Source organism: Scleropages formosus, chromosome 20 (genome assembly GCF_900964775.1).
Source record: "Scleropages formosus chromosome 20, fSclFor1.1, whole genome shotgun sequence".
NCBI lineage: Eukaryota > Metazoa > Chordata > Actinopteri > Osteoglossiformes > Osteoglossidae > Scleropages > Scleropages formosus.
Genome location: NC_041825.1, coordinates 4,337,490 through 4,363,407, shown reverse-complemented (window position 1 = coordinate 4,363,407; position 25,918 = coordinate 4,337,490). Strand labels below are relative to the sequence as shown.

Sequence of the window (25,918 nt, the reverse complement as noted above, 5' to 3'; positions counted from 1 at the left end):
GCTGCAACTGGGTGTTTTCGCAGCGCTCTTGTCGCCCTGTGCAGCGTACATATGTTCTGCTCACTAATCTTTGTCTAAAATCACTGAGGTAATCCTGCACCCATCTGTCAGGGAGCTGCCGAGAAGGAGGGGGCCAGGGGGTGGGGTGGGGTGGGGGGTGAGGGCAGTTAATTAATGACAAGATGGATGAGTCGCCCTTTTTCTCTCTGCTCTCTCTGTTCATCTCTATTTCCAGGCCTGTATATTACATAATGAAATATTAGCATATAGGTTCTTCAGCATCACCTCTCTTTTGTTTTTCATACCATTAAAATACTATATATATATAAAATATATTTCATATTTGGTTCTACATGCACACCTTATCATCACAGTACACGTATTACCAGTACAGACTCTCCCCTACTTACAACCTACGCGACTTAAGACCATCTGTACATATGACCCAAAAAAAAAAAACTATATAAACTAAAGAAAAAAAGAAAAAATATATATAAATATAAAAATTACGCTTGGTCGCATGTCCGCCAGTGCTGACGATAGTGACTGTCAGACGATATCCGGCATTGTGTACATCAAAAATGTATTCAAAAGTATTTTAAGATATAAACCAACCAACCAACCAACCACACACACACTCTTAACCACTTGTCCCATACAGGGTCGCAGGGAGCCAGAGCCTAACCCAGCAACTCAGGGTGTATCGAACCCCAGACCCACCGGAGAGCAAGACCCGGTCTAACCCACTGTGCCACCGCGACCGCCTACAAATAGAAACTAAAGAAGTATAAATATACTATTGTACTGTACTATGTTTGGTGACATCATAAAAAGACCAAGATAAGAAGGTAAAAAATAAGCCAAATAATCTTTTTTTTTTTTTAAAATAAACTATAGAGTGATTTCCAAAAAATGTCCCTTCATAAAACTGGTTAAACAAAAATGAGATAATCATGATAGAACTTGCATAAAGTAAAAAATAAAAATAATGAAATATGAACTACAGACTCTTAAATAAAAGGTAAAAAAAACTAACAGGATCATAAAAAAATTCAATTATCAAAGCTGGTTCATAAAAAATGAGATAACTATGATAAAAATTGAGTAGGATAAAAGAATGTTGTACAGGCATATGACTTCTACATGCCACGCTAACATACGGCTGAATTATGTCCATTTCGAGATCTGACTAGTCGGATCTCAAAATGGACATAAGTCGGATGTATGTTAAGAGGTTAATCACTCTTCCTGTCCACATAGGAGACAGGAAACATAAAGACACAAGGAATGTCTTCTTACTTGACTGGGGCCAATGATGTCACACTGTCTTCAATGAAATGTAGAAAAAAGTGAACGATGTTGAAAATAAAAGTGTATTTCTGTCACGTACATGTTACTGATATATTATAATCCTAAATGTTTATTCTTTAGTAGACACTGAAAAGCAGAGATTTAGTCTTTATGTAATGTTTGTGGTGCCATCTACTGCTCTGCTTTGCTTCATGCAGGTTTAAAGCGCAGCGTTATGAAAAAAAGGAGGGAAAGTTGCAAACTACGACTATTTTGGATGGAAACAATGAAATACGAGGAAAAGCAACCTCCAGAAAGTAACTTAAGACCAAAAAAATAAGCAGAAGATTCAAGCTGTTCATAATCTAAACGAATCTTTCTCAACCCCAAAAAGCAGGTGGCATGGTAGCACATTGAGTAGTGCTGCTGTCTCACAGTGCCTGGGTGGTGTGAGAGGATATGAGTTTGATCCCCACTCAGTCTGTGTGGAGTTTGCATGTTCTCCCAGTGTCTGTGTGGGTTTCCTCCAGGTGCTCTGGTTTCCTCCCACAGTCCAAAGACATGATGTTCAGGTTCTTCCATAGTGTGTGAGTGACAGAGACTGTGTTCCACTGATGTATGGATGAGTGACCCAGTGTAAGCAGTATAGCTAGCAGTGTAAGTCACCATGGTGAATAAGGTGTGTGAGATGATAACACTACATAGAGTTCATTGGAAGGTGCTTTGGAGAAAAGTGTCTGCTAAGCAAACAAATATAAATGAAGCCAGGAAAAGTGTTCCCTGAGCTGTTGAGCAGGAGACTTTTCCACTCATGCTCACATCTGAGCAGGATGGTTAAACCTCTTGTGGATTTTATGGGTGTCTTTGTTACATCTAATGACCCTTCTGCTGTCTTTAGTCCTGGGGATCGTCTAGAACTTGAAGATACAGTATTGTCTGCAAATTTAAATCCTATGGAGCTTGGTATGATGGTCTGGAAGATCATCTTAAAAAGTGCATATTTGTCATTCGGAAACCTTTATCACAGATGTCTACTGCTCACTTCTTACTGACATATTCCCTGATCCATCAGGTAGGCCAAAGTCATTTGAACTTTTAACTCTGACAGTATATGCAACTTTGCTGACTACACTTTCCATCTTTTAATTTTTTCCAAAAATTCTTGAAAGAATTGACTAGAGAGGACTTATGGGACACTTACAAGCTAATAATCTGCTTTATTCTTAGTGCGGATTCTGAAAAAAAAAAAAAATCATTCCACCTTCCTGGCCTCAGCCCAGTTGATGGATACATTTTCTCAAGCTTTTTATAACAATGAATTGGAGTTTTCATTAATTTTTCAGAAGCTTTTGGGACCACTGATCACAGCTTACTGATGAAACTGCACTCCTATGGTATTACTAAGGTAGAACTCAAACGGTTTCAAAGTTATTGGAGTAGTTACTGGTTATTTACGTATCGGAAACAAGAGAGTACTGTAGCTGCGGCGCTCTGGGTTCAGATGGCACGAAGAAGGATGCACAAGCAGTGCTCATAATTAATGTTTTATTAGAACACCGGCACAAGGAAATAATGCTTTTGCTTCGAGAACCCCTTTCCCACAAGACAGCCACCCTTCCCCACCCGTTTAGCACCCCCATATTTATTTCTACCCACTGCCCAACACAGACACCCCTTTATTTTGCCTGTAAGTCTCCCCAGTGGTTGCACTTAACTCATTTTTCCCACAATGCAACTATTTACAATAGACCCATTTCCCGCTTAAACTTACAGTAACGCGGGCGACACAGTATTCATTTTAAAGAAATCTTTGCAGTCCTGTTTAGTAGTTATTTACACTCAGTGCAAGTCTGAAACACGACAGGATGGTCACTGTACTTTCCAAACAAAATAGAGTATTTCAAATGAGCACAAATATCTGTGAACTAGAGCCCCTTAAACACTATTCTTAATTTGTTCAGTTTTTTGATGAAATAAGAAAATCCACATTTATAACGCAATGGTATATTTTTTTCACAATTTTATTAAAGAAACTTAAAATTCCATACATATTGGCAACGTTACAATAATCATTTTTGAGCTTCTGTAGACTACAGAAAATGAATGATTATTTGTATAAATGAAATAAGAAGCAATGAAACTTTCAGCATTTTGTGTGGATCAATACTTGTGTAATATACCATGTAGTTCCCAGTGTCAGGATCTTGTTGTTATGCCAGAAAACTGGAGCTGCCTGAATGCTACATAAATCACTGTATGATGAACTTTGCCCTCCCATTAATGTGGGACTGCATAGCAATGACACAAGCCAGACTTTTGCTTGGTGGTAATGTACACATCGACTAAACACAATTTTTTTAACTCAGTATCAAACTAGTTCTGCCAGAGTATAATTTTAAGGTGCTGATGAGTCAGGAGGTGCTAAGAATGCTAGTTCGGAGCTGCTGTGGCCGCAAGCCGCTGGAGGGTGCGGCACAACAGTGTCACACGGTGGTCAGTCTTAGAATTTACCTCCTCCGATACCATGTCAAATATGCTTTATAGTAACAGGATTTCAACCGGTTACTGCACGGAATCACACATTTTAAAATGCAAAATATTCACATCCCTGCACAAATTAAAAGCATGTAAATAGAAAAGTATAAAACATAAATTATAACACGCGTTAAAGCGTAATGTAAAATTAAATTGTATCTTGTTATAAAAAGTGCTTCAGTTAGAGTCAAAAATAGCTTTACAAGTTCTCAAATATAGTATTTCACTATGACAAAAGAGCCATTCATGCACTCAAAGGGTGATGCAAGGAATACAGGCTATAAAAGGAAAATTGATCGGGAAAAGTACCTTAATGTTGGAAGTCACTTCGGAGAAAAGTGTCACCTAATGAATGAATGTAAATGAGACTGAATTGCAATGCAGTAATCTGGGGTTTGCGATACTGTAGGATGCTCGGCTATATGGTGCTTTGTTATGAATAAATTTACAGAAGCAAGTAATGCTGCGGTATGAGAAAAGTAAATGATAGTAAAAATGTAAATGATGACGCGTACAGCTGATACCAACACGACTCTCCTAGTCTTCCTTCCCAGTTCTCACTGTTCACGCTGATGTCCGAGTTTGATTATCGACTACCTGTATATGTCTACGGTTCTGCTGTTATTTTCCCTTGTTGCAGATCAGTATTTCCATCTTTCTAGGTCTCAACCCTCTCACCTCGCCCACACCCTACATCTGGTAAATACCCTACTCTTGTTTAACCTCATCTTGTCCTATCGTCTGGTACAAGCCTTCCTTCTCTTCTTCTTTAGCAATTTTCAGTGCCTCGTACCCCCCCTCTCGCCCTTTAACCTCCTCCCCTTTGATGGCATCACCCTTCGATGCACCATCAGACCCCTCTGGTTTAATCGTGTGGTAAACAGTGTCCTTCTCTGCTCCAGGTGCAGTTTTCAAAGCCTCGTACCCTCTCTCTGGTCTGGCTCCTTCCACCTCTCCCCCCTGCTCTCTTTCTCCCTTCAGGGTCTCATAGTCGCCACCTCTCGTTCCGCTCCGGGCTTCTTGGAGGTCCTGGTAACCTCCATCCCCTTTGTTGGACTTCACAGCCCTGAGTGGCACCTCTTGGTACAAGGCTTCGGCTGGAGGAGAAACAGACTACGTCAATCCCGGAAGGGTGGAATACTAATGGAGATACCAAAAAAAAAACATGGAAAATAACCAAATGAGAATAATTCTAAGCTAATTAAGTAATATTGCAGTTGCGTAAACAAGGTGAGTATGTGATGCGATTGAACTCACAGAAAAGGAGTAAACTGAGACAATAATAATGAGACAATAAGACAAAATGAAGCTCAGACTTACTCCTTCGTTTTTTCCAGATGACAATTATCGCAATTCCAATCAGAATCAGAATCAGTGCAATCACAATTAAAATCACAATTATAGGGATTTCGAGATTCTCTCCGTTGTCCACTGTGGAAAGGAGAGGGGTTGGAGGGAAGGAAATGCAATAAAGGAATTAAAAAAATTTACTGTTTGTTTGCCAGATGACTCACAGTAAAAGCATCATCATTTGCACATCTGTGTTATTTTTTGGAGAAACTTTTTTGCTATAATTATTGCTAGTTATAATGTGAGTGGAGGAATAAAGAGTGTGATACACTTGGAAAAAAAGAATTTGAACTGAACCAGCTTTTCAGTCATTTATTAATTTACCTGTTGCCGATGTATGGATGAGTGACCCAGTGTAAGTAATATATCTAGCAGTGTAAGTCACTGCGGTGAATAAGATGTGTGGCCTGATAACACTATATAGAGTTCATTGGAAGTCGCTTTGGAGAAAAACGTCTGCTAAATGAATAAACGTAAATGATGAAATGCTCCCTGGCCTCGACAGATCCTGCACGTGAGAGAATAGAAGATGTAATAGACCCACTCTTTTTGGGATCGCTCATCATGGAGACTCCCAAGTCCCACACCGCCCTGCAGCTGTACATCCCCGGCTGCAGGTTCGAAGCTGTATTAAACAGTTGTTTTCCGCCGTCCTCCAAGTCCTTGTAGTACCGGTATTCGGCAGATGTTGGACATTCAAAGCAGGAACACTTCGGGTGAGACGCATCCCCAGAAATCACTGCTTTCAGAGATGCCTCTGGAGAAAGAGGAGAACAATGAGAAGGACGACAAAGAGATGCACAGGGACACTCAGTGACTTGCACGGCCACACGAACAAAATCTCATACCTCTGCCTTCAAGTTTTTGAACGTTCGAACTGTCGCTTAGTCTGTTGCTGTTCTCTATATATTTGTAACTGGCATTGCAGTAGTATGGAGCATAATAGTCTTCTGTCATGTTTTTAATAGTATAGGTCTTCCCTGATTGATAGGGAACCACTTCCTTGTCATTTTTATAAAAAATAACTTTTTCAACTGTCCGTGCACCGGGCACTATGCACTCCAAAATCACCTCCGTGCCAGAAACGGGTAAATCAGGGTGGGAAACCAATACTGCTTTTTTGTCTGGAAGAAAGAGACAGAAAGAGAAAGAAAGAAGAGGAAACAATTAAAATATGTACAACAAATTAAAACCACAAAAGTGAACAAAGCGCAGCAAGGCTAAAATGAAAAAGGAGCGAAAGTTGGGTCGATGTTCCGAAAAGGGTCACGGCGAGACGTTACAGATCGGGTCCGTTATGATGCGCTGACAATTTCCAACAAATCTATGTACACACGCAAACACACACCTTATTCACCGCGGTGACTTACACTGCTAGACAGACTACTTACACTGGGTCACCCATCCATACATCAGTGGAACACACACACTATGGGTGAACCTGATCAATATGTGATCCGTATGAAATAATTGAATTTACATGAATAATTTAATAAATGTTGGATCCCCCTGAGGGTATATGCTGTTCCAGGCGCTACTGATCGGTATTGATTTGTGCCACAGCTTATTTGGCAGGGATGCTGCCGTGCGATCTGAACGTGAGCGAGGTACAGCACTTACACTGAATTACTTCACTAAGAGAACCCTGTTGTGTAAACGGGTGAATGAATGTCAGCTGAATGTTTCCCCAACCGAACGTTGTGAGATTGCCTTGGAAAAAGGTTCCCGCTAAAAATGCAATAATAAAATGGCTCACTTGTGGCTGTCAGAGTGACAGTGTTGCTTCTGGTGTTTGTTCCTCTTTTTTTACACCAGTAAATAAGAGGGCTTTGCTCGATGGAGATGGGAGAGCTCTGAAAATCTATATTGTTAATTTTTTGTTCAATCAGTTCTTTTTGAAAAACGGTGGCATAAGCTTTTTCTCCCTTAATTGTAAAACAGATCCATCCATTTAGATCTCCATCCACCTCAAGGTTCAGTATGACCGATTCGCCGTTGGGCACCACGGAATTTCCAGTCTTTATGGACAGGATCCCCGGGGGCATGTATCCTGGGAAAGAAAAGGAGCACAGAGACAAGCGCACATCATTAGGGCGCTCGCGAAAACGCCAAACCGCCATAAATATGACGGCGGAGATGTTTGATAGGCCACACATCACATGTTTCCGCAGACCAGTTCCCTATGGGATGAATTACCTGCTATAGCAGAATGTGGCAGAAATGACATTTAGCAAATCCTTTACTGAAATATCTGCTTTGACACCTGCAAATGGACATGAAAATATTTGGAAAAAAGTTATTAATCTTACTATTGATTTTATGTGTAAGGGTGCTGCTCTTCTTTCCGTTCTGCTCACAAGAATATGAAAGCGTGCCCTTCGCGGACAGCACTGGGACGATCCACACGGGTTTCGTATGAGCCACAGGCGTATCCTTGTGGTACCATTTGACGTCACCTGAGCCTGAGCCTGAGCACCTGAGCACCAGTGTATCCCCCAGGTAGATATCGGTAAACTTCTGCAAAATACTCACTGAAAAAACGACAAGACAAACTGTCAGCCAGCACGTTATACATACCGTGGTGCCTGAAAGTGCGCGAACCCTATAGGGAGGGTCATTATTCTTGTATAAAACAAAATAATATTAAAAAAACATAGAAAATCTAAATGTTAAATGCTAAACTTATAATGAATAAATGATTACAATTTACACCTCTGGCTCTACTTACCTCCTTGGTGTAACCAGTAGAACTTGGGCTTCACTTATTTTTACACCTGAACTACTTGCGTGTTTCAACTACACACATGATTTCCTCTAACCAACTCTAGCAAACTAACTGTACTTAAGAATCACACGTCAGCACCTATGTCTCTTTCTCCTAATGTAATGAACACATTGTATTTTCCAAGATGTAATAATAATAATAATAATAATAATAATAAGAAGAAGAAGAAGAAGAAGAATAAATCAGGCACGTTAACCTGGGGACTGGGAACCCTCTATTCTGAAGCTAATACGAGAATAAAAAAAATTCATGGTCCAGGTGTGTTTCACCTGTTCTCAGTGAGACACTAACAGAACTCAACTGCAGAACCACAGAAAATCTCATGGCGACCACACGGTGGCGCTGTATCTTTGCGCTTTTTTCACTTTTAATAACGCTCCATATTGACTTCACTTCCAGTATTCGTATGCGTGTATAATAGAGGAAGCCAAAATGAAAAATGATAGGCGCCACGCCCGTATAGAGCTATGAATGGCTGCCTGGGAAGGAGAAGCGCAAAAGAGAAAAGAGAAACAACCTTTTACAATGAACAGTTACATTTACGTCTACATTTGCTTTTACGTTTATTCGCTTAGCTTCCATCCAAATAGACAGCAGTACATCGACAGAGGGAAGAAAGTTCCTGAAACAGACAAAGTTTACCTGTTGGTGCATCTTGACATGTCACAGCTGCCAAAAACGCTGTAAGAAAGAGAGTACGTGCATCATTCGGTCCGAACTCACAAAGACACCGAGCGGAGAACGAGGAGAGCAGCGCATTCCAAGTGATATAGCAGAAGGCATAAAATGTAAAATAAAAACAAAAACATAAGTTTAGCCAGGGGGTGTGGTGGTGCAGCAGGCTTGGCTGGATACTGTTCTCTGGAGGGTCTGGGGTTCAAGTCTCAGTTGGGGTGCCTTGCGACGGCCTGGCATCCCATCCTGGGTGTCTCCCCTCCAGCCTTACATCCTGTGTTGCCGGGTTATGCTCCGGCTTGCCATAACCCCGCTTGGAACGAGTGGTTTCAGCAGCTGTGTGTGTATATCTATCTATAAACACACTGACAAAATGTTTGTATCTTCTCTTTTTGCATTTGTCCAGCCTTGGTCCTGGGCTGCTGCATTTGCTGTCTCATCTCTTAGTCACGATATTGAAGTATTTCATGGGACAGTGAGTCTCCTCATTGGCGATTGCGCAATATTTACAGTTTAGTGTTTAAAACATCTGGTACCCCAGCCCTTGCAATCCACAGCTGGACACCCCTGTTTCGATGCGTCTAAGTACGACACGGTACAACTTATTCTTCAGTCCTGCAGGCAAAGCCAGAGTGCTTTCACGCGTTGCAAACGAAACAAAAGACAAATCAGAGGCAAATGACTTCCCAACATAAACCGGGTGGACAAAATTATGCTCCAAAAAAAAAAACAAAGTAACTGAATCACAGTTACAAACACAAATGCAGAGGTGAGTCATATTAAGTTCATTCCCAGGTAGCAGTGTCTGTGTTGCTATAACAGAGCTCTGACAATAAGCAGTTTGATATGTTAGTTTTCAAAGTCACATGAAGGAAATAACAGAGTTGCAAAGGGAACAATGAAAAAACATTGACGGCATATGATAAACATGGACAAACTGTGTTGGCAAAGAGCAACAGTGGTCACAAGTTGAAGGTCCCAGCCAGGGATAGACGGACACTTCACATGATACTTGCTAAATGCCACCAAAGTACAGCCTCAAAAATTACCGCAGAAGTGAATGGGCATCTCTGTGATCTAGTCTGATCAAAAATATACATTTGGTGTTGAAAGCCGGAATTTATGGCGCTGCTGCGACTCAGAAACCGCTTGTATCCAAGGGCAAAACACAAAAACACATAACCTGGTGTAAGGAACACATAACCTGGACCTCTGAGCGGTGGAAAACAGCAATATGGTCTGATGAGTAATTTTTCACGTCCCATCCAGGGTGTACCCCCCTCGGCCTTGCTCCCAGTGATTTCGGAATAACTTCTGGCCACTCTAATCAGGACAAGTGGTTAATGAAAAATAGATAGATGGATGGATGGAATATTTCACGCTATTCGCTACATTCAGACGGGTTTACGGTTAGAGAACACCGAAGAAGGCCTTCAACCCACAATGTCTGTTGCCAACTGTTAAACATGGTGCAGGACCAGTAAAGGTGCGTACAGCCATCTCAAAACAGTCATTAGGCCAATGATAGCTCTGCATGGTCGTATAACATCTAAGGAATAATAATACCTATGGTGCAAACACTATTCCCTTATGATGTTCCCATATTCTAAAATGAAAATGCCCTCATACACACTGCTGAGAAAGTTTATTGCCTTCCAAGTCCTCCACATTCACTAGATGTAAACATCACTGAACCTTTATGGAAATTTCTGGAGCACAAAGTAGTTGTCCACCTTCTTCATTTCTCAGAACCGGAAGCTTTTCCATCTATCGTCAATAACCGCTTGTCCCAGGCAGAATCGCAGCCTAACCCAACAACACAGGGCACAGGGTCGAAGGGGGAGGGGACACACCCAGGACGGGACACCAGTCCATTGCAAGGCACCCCAAGCAGGGCTCGAACCACAGCGCTGCCCTACAACAGGTACCGGCTGAAGCCACCTCGCCACCACAGCCCCTGGAAGCTTTTCTTTTTGTAAAAATAGTGCAACATCCGCACAGTTCAGAACTTGTATGGGAGCAGTCTAAGCAGGACTGAAGTTATTCTGAAGGCAAAGGCTGATCATTGAGATCAAGATATTCTTAGGTGTTTCTGTTACATTGGCCACCCTGGTGTAACACAAATTTGTAAGATTTAAAAAGACCACACAGGTTGGTAAATTCATTAAATACAGCAAACACTGATGTAATTTAAAGTAGCACATTGATGATTAAATGTTGACGAAGTGGGCAGCCTGCAACGGAGGAGAGGAAAACAAAAACTCCAGACTGACACTGAACTGGAGAAAATGAAGCCCTATTTGGAATATTAATCGGACTAAACTAGGTCAGCTGGCCATCCACCCCATCCCTGGTTAACAGCTAACTTAAAAACAATTTAAACAATGCCACTGATTGTGTTAGTCGTTTTAATAGCTTGTGTATCAGACTTAAAATATAAAATAGTTATTCGTTCTTAGGTAAAACGGTATTAACACGTGTACAGACATTAACAACATTAAGGAATAAATTTTAGGATTTCAGAAACTGGGAAGAGTAATAACCCAGTTGTGCTTTAAAACATAAATTATATTTAAATAAGCAAACTGTTTTGTCCATAGGTGGAAATATCCTCTATTTACGATTTTGTTTGTAGCTCAGTGCTGAAAAGCAAAGAAATGACTTAGCTTTATGAGTAAGGAAGGTAACTTCCACTTAAATTCTACAGGAAAAAAAGATTATTAGGAAACTTTTCTCACAATTAGTGATATATTTTGGGAGATAATTTCATATTTTGGTAATTTACTCTAAAGTAAAAAGAGGCGAGAAACCAAAACTGAGAAATGGGCATTGTTGTTGTTTACGTTTACTGAATTGCAAAAAAGACTTATTGGCACATGATTCTAATTGAGTTTTCACATTTCTTATTATTGAAATGAAGCAGGTGTAACAAAATGTATGATCCTTGTTTTCCGTACCTTCTACTTTTGAACCTCAACTAGGGTTGAAAGACACGTTTGGATAGGAAACAATAATGAAACTAAGAATAAAGTAAGTTATAAATAAACCATTCATAACAACACGAGTATATTTCAGAAATGCAAATGACTAATCACTGCACACCTATAACTTTGAAAAGGGAAATTAAACAGTGCTTGGTATAAACATGTGATTCCAGGCTATCCATAAAGCCTTGTAGTTTGTGGCACTAGTCATATAACCTCTGTCTCCTTTTTACATTTGCATTTTTCACGAAATGATGCAAAAGAAAAATGAGACAGTAAAATGTCACTGGATGGAAATTCGTACCGAATGAGGGAAAGTATGCAAATTGCATAGAAGAATGGATGGGTCATCTTACCTGAAAGAAGAAATGGAAGGGTTTTCATTGTCAGGACTGCTAGAGAGGCAGCGGTACTCTCTAGTGAAATTTGAACTGTAACAAGAGTGAGTCACTATGGTAGGTTAAAATGGACCAAGAGCCGAGAGAGGGAGGGGAAGTGTGATGTGTGCTGGAATTCATCCAAAGTGTTTCTCAGGATTCTGCGTGGCGCTAACGCCACTTGACTTACCGTTTGAAAAATGCAATTTTCATATTTTTAATTCTGTGTGGTTTTTACTTTTTCAGTATTTTGAATGCACACTTCATTGACAGTACAAGGTGGGTGTTGCCACAGTTGTTCCCTGTCTGCCGACAGCTTTCAAGCTGCACCTCCTATAACAGTTTATCCAGATACTTGTTTCCTGAGAAGGGTCATGAGGAACCAACAGGAATCACTTTATCAAATGCACTTCTCGGCTCTGCATTAGCGGAACGGTGTAAGATCAAGCTGAATGGTTCCTAATAGGTGCCCTTTACATATAACAATACTATCTTTGTGCTGTAAGCAATGATGAAGCACTAAAGCTGTGGCTAGCACTTGGGGGGTGGTTAAAGCACAGTGTGACTCTGCAAGAGATGAGACAGGAGACAACAGGTGCGGTGCTCGTCTGTTGACATTTATTCACTCCCTTGCAGGGGGAGAAGGAAGGAGATGGAAAAGGGGGAACCGGGAACAGGTAGGATGGGGTTTTGGGCCAGTCCTGTCGGCGTCATCTGCAGGCTCGGATTCATGCTCGCGCTCGCTCTCTCTCTCGTTGCCTGCATCGGCTCTCCTCCACTATCTCTCCCTTTCACCGCCAGATGCAGGGGAAGACAGGCAAAGTAATTAGCCTCAGCTGTGGGTGTTTAGACCCCATCTCCTGCCCCTTCCCCAGCCGCCTTGGTGTGCTACAGACTCTTAAAAAAATCATAGGAAAGAATGTCATGGTGTTGCTCAACTGCGAATGGTTTTGCAATGAAACAGACTTGAAGTTCCTATTTCTTTTCTTGTAAATTAACTCGGTGCAAAGAAGTGGCTCTAAATCAGCTTAAAGATGTACCCTTTCAATTGAAAGAGAGTAAAAATACAGGATCAATAGTCATTTTACACAAGTTACAAATGCAGGTAATCAAACCCAAATTTATGCACAGCTGATCTTGGCCAATGCTCTACAGAGCACATGGCTAGTTTTTAGCTTCCTCTACACTACTTTCCACCTTACTCCGAAGACTGTTGGAAATCACACCTTCAGCCATTAAAACAGAGATTTTGGGGAGGAAAATTGCTGTGCAAGGGGGTACATTTGTGTCAGCTGGAGTAAAAGCTAGAGCTGAGCGTCATCAGCACTGCAGCGATAGGAGAATTTGTGAGATGCAGTGACACAGCTCAGGGGAGCAGTCTAGATGAAGAAGAGGAAAGGGCCCAATACTGAGCCTTGTGGAACACCAGTTAAGAGAGACTGAAGGGAAGATAGGGAGCAACCCCAATCTACATGGCAAGAGCCACCAGGGAAGACTCAAGCCATTTCAAGGATGTTTAGGGGGCAGCTGGTAGCATAGTGGTTCGAGCTGTTGCCCTTGAACCCACAGGTTCAAATCCCATGTACTGCTGAACTGCCCCTGAGCAAGGTACTTACCCTAAATTGCTCCAGTAAAATTACCCAGCTGCGTAAAGGGGTAAATAAGTTGCTTGGAGAAATGTCAGCTAAATGAATAGAAATGATCTCTTTAGTCAATGTACTACAAAGAATATTTGGAGTTTTTACATTTGTTACAGCTTTGCAGTCTTTGTTTCAACTAATCTTAAAGTATTATACGCAGCTCTAATAATTGTATAGAATAATTACAAAATTCTGTCGACCTAAAGACTACCGTGGCACTTTTCGCGATGACACCGGGCCTGTTTTCTCACCTCTTTGCAAGTGTGGAATGAAATTCTCTTTTACTTATTCTATGCTGTAACATTAAGTTGTTGTGCAGTAATCATGTGAACTTTGTACATGTTTTTGAGCCGTTGTTTGTATGAAGACTGTTACTCTAAGATAAGGAAGCATGTGCTTGTAGGAGAACGCCCTAGTATGAGACCAGAAATTGCAACCATTTCGGTGAAGGGCATGTGTTCTTAGAATAGGATTAGAGTGTCCGAAAAGGAGGACCTGCATATGTGACTAAACGTGACTGGTATGTGTGATAAAAGGATGTCTTTTGCGTCTACATCTACAGACAAGCTTAGGGTAGAAGTAACAACCCTGCCCCTGTGTGTATAAACATCTGCCTGCTTGCCTGCCTCGGTGTGACTCTCCCAGGAGTCTCACCCGTGCGCATGTATTGCATTAAAGGCTTCTGTAACCTGAGAGAGAGAAGGTGATGTTGTTCTTTCGTACCACACAAGAATGCAGTGCCATGTTCACAGTGCTACAGTGTGGTCAAGATCTGCATGGGACCACAGAACCACACACACAAAAAAAGAAACGTCCAAGAGGGTCACAATATAATGCCTGAACCAACTAAATTTATCACAGCACGTAGCAAGCTCTGCAGAGCCACACAAACAAACAGCATTGCATTTGCTCCCCACTGCTAATTAGTGTTATCGCCTATAATTTGCAGAAGTGGAATTGAGCATGACTAAGAGGCTTTCGGTTTGCAGGCCATGGGTGTTTCACAGTTGTCTTGGGCCTGGATGCTTTCTGCTCTCTGTGATTTTCCTACCGTGCATCAGCTATCTTCGCAGCTTGGTTCCCTTAAAAGGTATTAATACTTAAGGGTATGAAGTGAACTATACATTTACTTCTTATTCTAGAAACTGGACAATAAATACAATACAATTTCTATGTCTTTGGTGTACACAGTTTCATGACAGTCTACTCTATAAAACATCCTGCACTTTTAAGTGTACTACGCAATAAAAAGAATGCATTGGAGTACACTTGGATTGCTGCACTAAAAATGTGCTGTATTTTGGCAAAATGTAAGATGTGCAATTTTAATACTTCTAGATTTACCCACTCTTGTTAGCTGCTTGTCCAAGTTGGAGTAATGATGCAGTAACGATTTTAACGGCATTATCAACATACACAACATGGCCGAAAGTATGTAGAGACCACTTCTAATTAATGGGTTTGGCTATTTCAGCCACTTCCATTACTAATAGATGCATAAAATCAAGCATGCAGTCATGCAATCTCCTTAGACAAAGATTTGGGATTGAATGGGTTTTACTAAAAAGCTCAGTGATGTTCAGTGTGGCACTGTCATAAAGTACGAATCAGCTTGCCAAACTTCTGCACTGCTAGATGTGCCTTGGTCAACCGTTAGTTCTGTTTTCTATAGTGAAAACGTCTAGGAGCAACAACAGCTCAGCCACAAAGCGGAAGACCACAAGATCTCACAGAACAGGACCCCTGTGTTCTGGTGTACTTGGTTGCAGTACTCACTACTGAGGTCCAAACTGCCTCTGGAAGCAATGTCAGCACAAGAACTGCTTGTTGTAAGTGTCATGAACTGGGTTTCTATGGCCAAGCAGCTGCACAGAAGCTGATCGCCATGTGGAATGCCAAGTGTCATCTGGAGTGGTGTAAAGCAGGATGCACTGGTTCTGGAACAGTGGAAGCGTTCTCTGGAGTGATGGATCACGCTTCACCATCTGGCGATGTGACAGACAAATCTAGGTTTGGTGGATGCCAAGAGAACACTACGTGCCTGCATGAATAGTGACACTGCAAAGTTTGGTGGTGGAGGAATAATGGTCTGGGGCTTCTTTTCACAGTTTGATCTAAAGCCCTTAATTCCAGTGAAAGGAAATTTTAATTCTACAGCATACAATAAAATTCTAGAGAGCTGCATGCTTCAAGCTTTCAACCATGCTTATGGTTTTGGGAGGGCCCTTTTCTCTTTCACCATCACAATGTTCTTGCGCACAAAGCAAGATTCATAAAGAAACGATTTTCTAAGTATCGCGTGGAAGAACTTCACCGGCCTGCACAGAACCCAGGCCTGAACCACTTTAAATACTTTTGGAATGAATTGGAATGCCTACTGCGAGTCAGACCCCATCACTCAACATCAGTGCCTGACCTCAGTGCTCAGTGCTCCTCTTGTGTCTGAATGGGAGCAAATGCCTGCAGCCATGTTCCAAAATCCAGTAGAAAGTCTTCCCAGAAGAATGGAGGCCATTATAGTAGCAAACGGGGAACCGATTCCATATTAACACCCATAGTTCTGAAATGAAATGCTCAACAAGCATATATAGCATATGTGTCTACATACTTTTGTAGTGTGGATGCATTATTAGTTAAATGTGGTTCACCATGGAATGCACAAACAACAGACATGACTAAACCGTTGCAGCTTAACAATTTCAGAAAGGAGAAATTGGTTATTTATTAGTCTACATTTTATACCACTGCTGAGGACATTTTAGCTATTGCATAAAAGGCAGTATTCGTATCTATATGATCTATACAGTACTCACGAAAGAAACAAATGTGAGTCAGTTTAGTCTCAGAAGAGTGACATAATATTTAATGATTATTTTTGTAGCATGCATACACTTTCTCCAAAGAGTTTTTCTCAATTTTTGTCTAAGGGCAGGCTGATGCAGTGTGCTGAAGAGGTGTAGCTTTGCATTTTCTTACTGCACTTGACACTGTAAAATGAATGTCAGAATATAACAGCTACGTAGTTCTTTTCCCCCACTTCTCCTTCCTACAGCGGCATGATACTTCCTTGAAACCCAGCATGAATGCAAACATCTTTGCAAAATCCTACACAAATAGTTACCACTGTAATGCAATTGCTCAAAGATGGGCACAGTGGCACAGAGAGTAGTAACGCTATCTCACAGCGTTTGGGTTGTGTGAGAAGACATTGGTTTGATCCACGCTCAGTCTGTGTGAAGATTGCATGATCTTCCTGTGTCTGTATGGGTTTCCTCTGGGTGCTCTGGTTTCTTCCCACAGTCTAAAGTCATGCTGTTCAGGTTCATCCATAGCGTGTGAGTGACAGAGAGAGAGAGAGAGAGAGAGAGAGAGAGAGAGAGAGAGAGAGAGAGAGAGTGTGTGTGTGTGTGTGTGTTCCACTGATGTATGGATGAGTGACCCAGTGTAAGTAGTGTGTGTATCTAGTAGTGTAAGTCACCGCAGTGAATATGGTGTGTGGGATTTTAACACTACATAGAGTTCATTGGAAGTCGCTTTGGGGAAAAGTGTCTGCTAAATAAATGTAAGATTCACATCACTTTTTTCACAGTTCTCATGGGTGAATTACAGACATTTCCAAATAATCAATTTTTATGCTGAATGCCAGTGTCCTGTGAAATGCTTTTGCTACTGAGGTTTGCTGGTTCCTTTCTGTTTTGGGAGTTGTCTTTCCTTCCTTCCTTAGTGGCTTATGTGGCCAAGCAAAAACATGCAGTCAGTCTAAAAGTTCAGATTTCTGAAAAGCTGATTAAAAGTTATGGAATTTTCCAAATGTAATAATAACACCAATGTACCACAAAATCAATCAGGTCAGTGCAATTATGGTATTTAAGACGGAAAAAAAAAAAAAATTATCTGCCTGAATGTCCTACCACAACAAAACACAAATACAGGATAAGAAAGGGTGTAGCCTTTACTGCAAAGCACCCCCCCAGGACAGTAAAAATAAAAATCTAGCCACTGTGAAGAGTACTAATCTATAATTTAAATGAATAAATGTAAATGTGAATGCAACATAAATGTAATCGATAAACTGTCCACTTCCTAGATCAATGCTGCTCTCCCAGAAAGTTTCTTAAGCTTGAAGTTAAATCAGTACAACTGAAAGCTGGAGCCACCGGTTATGAGCACAGCACAGACTGGGGGGGGGGCTCCAGTTGTCTTGCACTATGTAGACTCTTAAACCCACAAAGCAGCGAAAACACCTAAAAGAATCCCGTGCGCCACATATGGAGCACACACACCTGAACGTACCCTGGTGACCTGCAAGAAGCACTATCATGAGATCCCACTCATGCCATACTGAAAAAAAGAGAAAATTTCGCAACTTCAGCTGCATTTTCATAGGTTTATTTCTAAAAACTTTACCAGCAGCTCATTTTTTTTCTTTTCTTATTTTCTTTTAATACAGGAACTTGGCTGTCTTCCTCTTCTGAAACTGCACCAAAGAATGACAAGAAAATACAAAACTGGCCAGCTTGCGTGCACACTATTATCTAATGCCCCTCCTCTCGCTGGGAGGTCCTGCATGGGTTTTTCTGTCATATTGTTACATCCGCAAACAGATCCGGTGATCTCGTAAACACAGGAAACCTTCACATATGACTTTATTTCATTGCTGTCGTACGGCGAGAAATAAATTCACTGGCGTTAATCCAAATGGAGACAGATATAGCAGGAGTCAAAGAGGTCCCGGCCATGAAAGAGTCAAAGAAAAACGAATTCCAATAGCGAAAAGAACACCGGACAAGGCTGCTGGAAGGTACTAATGGAAAAAAAAACAATGATTAAATGAATCGAGTATGGAGTAACTTCAAGCATCACCACCAGCAAAATGGGTAAACGAACTTGAGTAACCCTCCCTTGTTCAAGGTTCAAAGTTCACTTTATCGTCATGCCACATTTATAGAAAAGTACAAACGGAATGAAATGGAGTTCCTCCTAGGACAGGATAAAACAATACACTTGACTGAGTGAGGTACTGTGTGTGTGTGTGTGTGTGTGGAAATATAAAAACAATGTAATGACTGCGGGGGGGTGCGGTGACATGGTGGGTTGGACCGGGTCCTGCTCTCCAGTGGGTCTGGGGTTCGAGTCCCACTTCGGGTGCCTTGTGATGGACTGGCGTCCCGTCCTGGGTGTGTCCCCTCCCCCTCTGGCCTTACGCCCTGTGTTACCGGGTTAGGCTCCGGTTCCCTGCGACCCTGTATGGGACAAGCGGTTCAGAAAATGTGTGTGTGTAATGAGTGCATATATAGATAAATACAGACACAAATAACTGAATGATAGATAGATAGATAGATAGATATTTGCTGTAAATGAAGTAATGATGTGCATAAGCATTGTGTTTGCACGGACTCCAGGTGGTGCCGACAATAGTGCAAGACATAGACATCACCGTGCAAAAATTTCAAAGACAAACACACTAAAAATGCTATTAAGGTTTGGGGGTTTCTGGGTGTGTCACCGTCACCATTGCACTTCTGCTTCGGTCCAGCTGACACTTTTTCGCTCTTTGCACTTCAGTCACTTTTGATAAGCCCTAGCTGTTGATTAAGAGTGATGGGTGAAAGGCTAGAAATTAGAATATGAGGAAGTCCATTTGATAAAAAAAAAAATAAAAGAAGACAGTTCATACCCACATTCTGATACTGTCAAATACTCAAATATTCTTCTTCTTTTTCTTATGCCTTCCACCCCTCCAGGGACATAGGCCTCCAACAAGGGTACTCCAGGTGTCCCTAAGAGCTGAGATGTCATGAAGTTTCCTTGTTGGCGGTCCATGCTGGAGTTATTCAGATATTATTGCACCCAAAAGGATATTAAACTTATTTCCAGCGTTAGAAAATTTAATTGACCACCTGAAGGAAAGACACTTTTCTTGAGCAAAGGGTTTAAATACGTTTTTTGAGAGAAATGCAATGTGTGCACAATTTTGTTTTGCGTCTTTCCATGACAGGCTACGGCCCACCGCTGCTCAGGACAGGTGGTTATTGGCATTGGATGGATGGATCTTTCTGTTATTCTTACAAAATCTCACTGGAAATTGGACTGTATGTAGAGTTCACTGTAGGAATTATGTGAAGCAAACTATTATTCCTTTGCAGTAAAAAAAAACCACATGTATATCTGTTGGGAAAATTAAATTAATCACATTTGTTATAGATTCCTACTGCAGAATAAACAAGGAAGAATTATTAGCAGAACTACAGTCAATGAATTAGATAATGTTACGCTGTCTGATATTTTGATTTTTATGCCACAGGGTAACATAATTGGGATATAAATGAGGGAACTACACACACATCTTCTGAACCACTTGTCCCATACGGGGTCACGGGGAACCGGAGCCTACCCGGCAACGCGGGGCGTAAGGCCGGAGGGGGAGGGGACACACCCAGGACGGGACGCCAGTCTGTCGCAAGGCACCCCAAGCGGGACTCGAACCCCAGACCCACCAGAGAGGATGACCCGGTCCAACCCACTCCGCCACCGCACCCCCTTGAGGGAACTATGAAATGTCCACTTATAATGCAACCATCAAAGAATAACTAAGTCAAGTAACTGAGAAGCTGGTTGATAAACAGGGGTGGGTGATTTCAATTATTCAGTATAAAGAGTCATCTAAGAGCAGTCTTCTTAATGGCATGAATGCAAAGTGAACTCAATTTTATTTATTGGCATATCAGCATAGGTTTTTACATTCCGTTTTGGAAATTTTTCTCATAAAAGTTTGAAATTTTTTAAAGTTCCATAACGGTCAGCTTCATCAAAACTTTTTCTCCATATCAGACTACGCTGACAAATACCACAGATGAATATTAAAACATTTCCGTCAGTATAGACAAACTAATTCGTCAACTCTCGTTTTCCATAACTTAAATGAAAATCTCAACCAGATAACAAAGCCAAATTCAGCCCATATGTCACATCTTCATTCTCTTTCCCTTATTTCAATTTATTTATCCTCTTTTTTTTTTTTTTTTTTTTTTAAATTTATGTCAAAATTATGTTGATCACCCCGCTTGAAACTGTTCTTACATGTGAGCTGCTGTACGGCTACGACCAAGAAGTAATGTCGAAACAGGAATGGTATTTAAAGTAAGTCCTAATATAACTGCGTGCTGCATGAAACTGAAGGTAATTTGAGTTTAAACTGACTGCTGCAGGACCCCTTCAGGGAGAAGAATAATTGCCTGTAATAATAAAGAGGACAATATGGTAAAAGCTCATTATGCTGCATCATACTACCCTTTGGTCTAAAAAGAAACCTTATTTGCTACCACGGTAGCTGGCAGATAAAGAGACAGAAAAAAAACAGTATGTTTGAAGAGCCTGTCAAATGGCACGATTTTCAGCACATTTAATACTGAACAAAAATGAAACCCTCCTTTGCACTCTGGCCATTGCGGTTCCCATAAAGGCTGAGCAGACAGGAAGAAGATGGGCAGGGAGACGATCGTTACTTCGTAAAAATCGTACCGCAATTCATTTCTCAGCAGCAGCTCAGGAAAGTCATAACGAAACAGAAACAAAGCATTTTGAAAAGCCAATTAACGATCTGCAACGTTGGGACGCATTTACAATAGAGGCTTAATACTGGGAACTGAAAAACCTCCTCGAAACTCTTGCGACACCATTATTGCTGGGTAACTACTGCAACTGCTGTTGTAACTATTTTAAAAAGTCGATGATTAGATCTCCTGTACGCTGGTCACCAGGTCTGACGCGCTATAGCTCAACGATGCTCAACAACTTGCCTGTTATTGCTGGCAACTGAAGAATAAGGGAAGAATAAAACTCCTCCCCGGGGCCAAGTTTATCAGCATTGAGGGTTGCCTGGGTTCCATTAGCTGTAATGGTGTTTTTACCCTGGTTGTCCACGCTGGTGTTAATCACGTCAGGTCCTGGCAATGCAAGATATTAAAACGGAACTTATTTCCGATGTGAAACAAATAAAGAAAATGACAGAATCAGTGTCTGCCAGTGCTGTGCACAGTGAATTTAATTCGTTGCAGGTTATGCTCTGGCAAACTACTAATTAGGGAACTGTGAGATATGCTAGGACACTGGCGGGTTCGAGAAGTGATCAGACATGGGACGGCAGAGACTGGACTTCCAGTAGTTCACACACTCACACAGACATTATCCCAAGCAGGGGTCACGTTGAGCCAGAGCCTAACCCGGCAACACACAGGATGTAAGGCGGGGGGGGGAGGGGACACACCCAGGACGGGACGCCAGTCCATCGCAAGGCACCCCAAGTGGGACTCGAACCCCAGACTCTACACGGTCAAACCCGCCACACCACTGCGCCACCATGCCTCCCTCCTTCCAGAAGTTTCTCAGCCTATTCGGCTATAGGCTCCAAAACAGTGGAACAGTCTACGAGCTCTTGTTAAGAACACCCTTCAGTTTATGAATTTAAATACAGCCTCGCATTTACATTTACATTTACATGTATTCATTTAGCAGACACTTTCTCCACAGCTACGAACATCAGCTACACTTAAGAATCTGTCTGCATCTAAGTGTTTCTTCCTGCTAATGTAATGAACGCATTGTATTTTCTACGAGATGTTCCTAATCACATTCCTAATAATTTTTTAAACATTTACATTACATTACACGAGTAGCTGCATGAAAGGTATGATCTCAAAGTTACGGCGCATGAACATGTACACCTTACATGAACTTAAGAGATGAGGGGTGAAGTGAGTCTGGAAGAGGTGAGTTTTAAGACCCTTTTGAAACGTGGACGGAGATTCAGCAGTTCTGAGTGGGAGGGGGAAGTCGTTCCACCACATCGAGCCAGAATCGAGAACCTTTGTGCTGTTGCTTTTAGACCTTTTGTGCACGAGACCACCGCTTAAGGCCCAGAACGTTGCTTTAGCACTTTGAATAAAGCTGTTGGTGCTGCTGCCTGTCATGTGTCGCAGCCATGTGTATCTTAAATTCCCCTCTCTGATTCACCCTGGGTACCAGCATATTGGGGAAGCCATCTCAACCTGGTGAACGTCACCCCATTTGCACTCCCTGATGGTCACCTACTAAACGAATCGGTGTGTGGGTGACCATCTGACCTCACGGCAAGTCCTGTAACTTTAAGTGGAGGGATGAAGAATCTACCGACCTTGGATTAAGGGCCTCTTTGATAATTTTACCGAACTGCAAGCAAACACCTTCCATTTACACTTTCAATGCGATTTTTTTTTTTTTTTTGCACGCAGTATATATTCAGAAACATTTGCTACCAATTTTTGCCTTTTGCATAAAAGCAGTGCATCATAAGCAACCCTACAAGGAACTGGAGAGCGCTAGGAAATGTAGCGTAAAGGTCAAAAACTGCACACTTTGCAAATTACATAAAATCCTGCTGGAGAAATTCTTGTAGCTGTAATTGCTGCCAAAAGTGCTTACACTATTTATTAAATTCAGTTCATAGCTCTCTTACTTTACATCAAATGTCAGCATAAAAATACTGCACTTATAAATAATTTTGCCTGGGGTTTAAAGCAAAACATTCACTTTAAAAAAAAAAAACATCTCTGAACCCTTTGTCATTCATCAAATATATAATGTCTTGCAAAGCACTGCATGGGAGTTGCTCTGGATGAAACCACGTGAATGCAAAACTACTACAGTAAATAGTAGTGTGAGAACTGGAAATACTGAGTACCACACCTTTAAATGACACTGCTGTATAATGCAAAGAAAAAAAGGAAAGTAATGCACAAAAATTGAAATCTGCTGTCATAAGAGCAACAGAAGCAACTTGTAGTTTAGTGCTTAGAGCTGCTGCCTTTGCAGTCAGAGGTTCAAATTCCACCTCCAGCTGTAGCACCCTTGAGCAAGGCACTTACCCTAAATTACTCCAGTGAAGTGACCCACCTGTAGAAATGGGTAAATAATTGTGGGTACCTTAACATCCAAGCCTCTTTTGAGAAAAGCATTGGCTAAATGAATAAACATAAATATTATGATTAAAAACAAGAGCCTTGGAGCAGCTCTGCCCTTTTATTACTGAACAACATATTTAACCTGCACGGCTGCAGTAAAATATTCAACTACAGGCAGTCCCCGGGTTACGAACGTCCAACTTACAAACAACCCGTAGTTACGAACCACTCCCCGTAAAGCCTATAATATTAAAAATTTGAGTTACATACAATGGTTCGGAATGACAAACGAGCGTCACTTTGCGACGCGCATCTAAACATTGCATCTACAGCAATTTATTGCATCACATCAAAACATCGCGTGTCTACAGCAGTTTATCGGCTCGTGGGCGCATGGACCCGAGATAGGAATAAGACTGCCTTCTTTTCAGATTGTCAGATTATGTTGCTGTTCACAGTGTCTCTTGTGTGTTACTGTGTTTGGCTTTAATTTTTTCTGTCTTGACCCTCATAACCGTGGCACCAAAGCTTAATTGTGATGTAAGTGATGGTGATAAATAAAGAAATTAATAAAGAAAGCGATAATTATCACGACTGAAACAAAAGTGGAAATAATAAAACGACTGGGAAAAGTTGCAACGCCAAAGAACATCGGAAAAGTGTTAGGCTACTTTCGGTCAACGATCAGGACAATTTTAAAGGACAAAGTGAAAATAATGGAGCGTGTAAAAGGCTCTGTCCCGATGAAATGTACAATTATCCAACTTACGTACAAATCTGACTTAAAGACAGACTTAGGAACGGAACTCGTTCGTAATCCGGGGACTGCCTGTATATGCACTAAATAATTCAGACTCACTGCTGTTGTTCCGAAAGACCTTCGCTGACAGTGACATCTACTCGCTCACACCCGTCACCCGCCACATGACACAGCAGTATAATAGGTAACCAGCATCTTTTCCTATTTGCTCACATGAGAACAGAAAGGAAAATTCAGCCAGCACTGTTAAGCTGTGCAAGAACAGCAAACAATCACGTAATGCTACTAGGAATCAACCCTCCTGGAACAGCAATGCTCTACACACACAACATGCTGTGGAAGAAATGACATAACTCAAAGGACCCAAGATAAGAGAGGGTATCTTACTTTATTTCACCCCAGCTGAAGGGAGCGTTTCCTGTCCCCTGTGTCAGAGTCTAGGGAGTCTCTCCGAGCATCAAATTCACACGTTATATTGTTCTAGAAACACACGCTACATATATGGTAACATTTCTCATTGGCTTTCTTTCTGCACGATCAACACGTGCTCAGTATCTACTACGTTTCCTAAAGGTTAAAGCAAGGTACACACATAGTGGAGCAGGCACCCTACACGCACACTGAAGCCACTTGTCCCAAGCAGGGGTCACAGCAAGCTGGAGCCTAGCCCAGCAGCACAGGGTGTGGGGGGGGGGGGACAAACCCAAGAAAGGACATTGGTCTGCTGCAAGGCACCTCAAGCAGGACTCAAACCCAGGACCCACCACACATGCAGACCAAACTCACTGTGCCACCCCCACCATACACCCCTTCATCTTTAAACCATCACACACTGAAACCACTTATCCCGAACAGGGTCGTGGCAAGCCGGAGACTAACCCGGCAACACAGGGCATAAGGCTGGAGGGAAAGGGGACACACCCAGGACAGGACGCCGGTCCACCACAAGGCACCCCAAGCAGGACTTGAACCCCAGACCCACCCGTGAGCAAACGCTGGCCAAACCCACTGTGCTACTGCACCCCCTCATCTCTAAAGCTGTCAGCATTATTGATTTTCTTGTTTTTTCAGTACCAGCATCTGGTCATCTGGTCAGCACCTGTTTGCAGTGCCTGTTTGCAGTTCCCTTAGGGCTGGGGTTGCAATTTCGGTACATTCCTGCCTCCCACACAATGGGCTCTCTGCAGCAGTTCCCGAACAGCTCAGTTGTACATTTAATACATACGACCATTGCTGCTCAATCTTCTACCAGAATGCTGCCTACACACCTAGACGAGCATCATAAGCACAAATAAACTGTTTATTTGGGTGAAGATCAGGTCACATTTTCGGAGCCCTTCCCGCAGAAATAAGGAAAATTCCAAGGGGTTCACAAAGTTTTTCTTACAGGCTATCTTTATTATTATTTCATTATAGAGTGTAAAGAGAGATCAGAGTTACAAGTTCATTTATCAAATTACGAGTTGTTTTACAAACAGTTGGAGGAATTTTACAATTTGTGGAGAACTTAATGGATTATCTGTTGACTTTCGATCTTGGCTGCTCTGTAACTTACATCTGGTGAGGGGTAGCCTGTATGTGGTA

General features: G+C 41.7%; 1 protein-coding gene across 1 annotated transcript; it reads right to left on the bottom strand.

Annotated features, from left to right (window-relative positions):
* Window positions 1-4,088: 4,088 nt before the first annotated feature.
* On the bottom strand, window positions 4,089-12,040 carry LOC108923909 (uncharacterized). Its single transcript, XM_018734947.1, has 8 exons — window positions 11,976-12,040; window positions 8,603-8,641; window positions 7,485-7,706; window positions 6,932-7,225; window positions 6,024-6,299; window positions 5,720-5,932; window positions 5,146-5,256; window positions 4,089-4,922 (listed from the first exon to the last, which is right to left on the bottom strand). Exons 1-8 carry the CDS (start codon window positions 12,001-12,003, stop codon window positions 4,534-4,536), a joined length of 1,572 nt encoding a protein of 523 aa, XP_018590463.1. The 5' UTR covers window positions 12,004-12,040; the 3' UTR covers window positions 4,089-4,533.
* Between the last annotated feature and the right edge of the window lie 13,878 nt (window positions 12,041-25,918).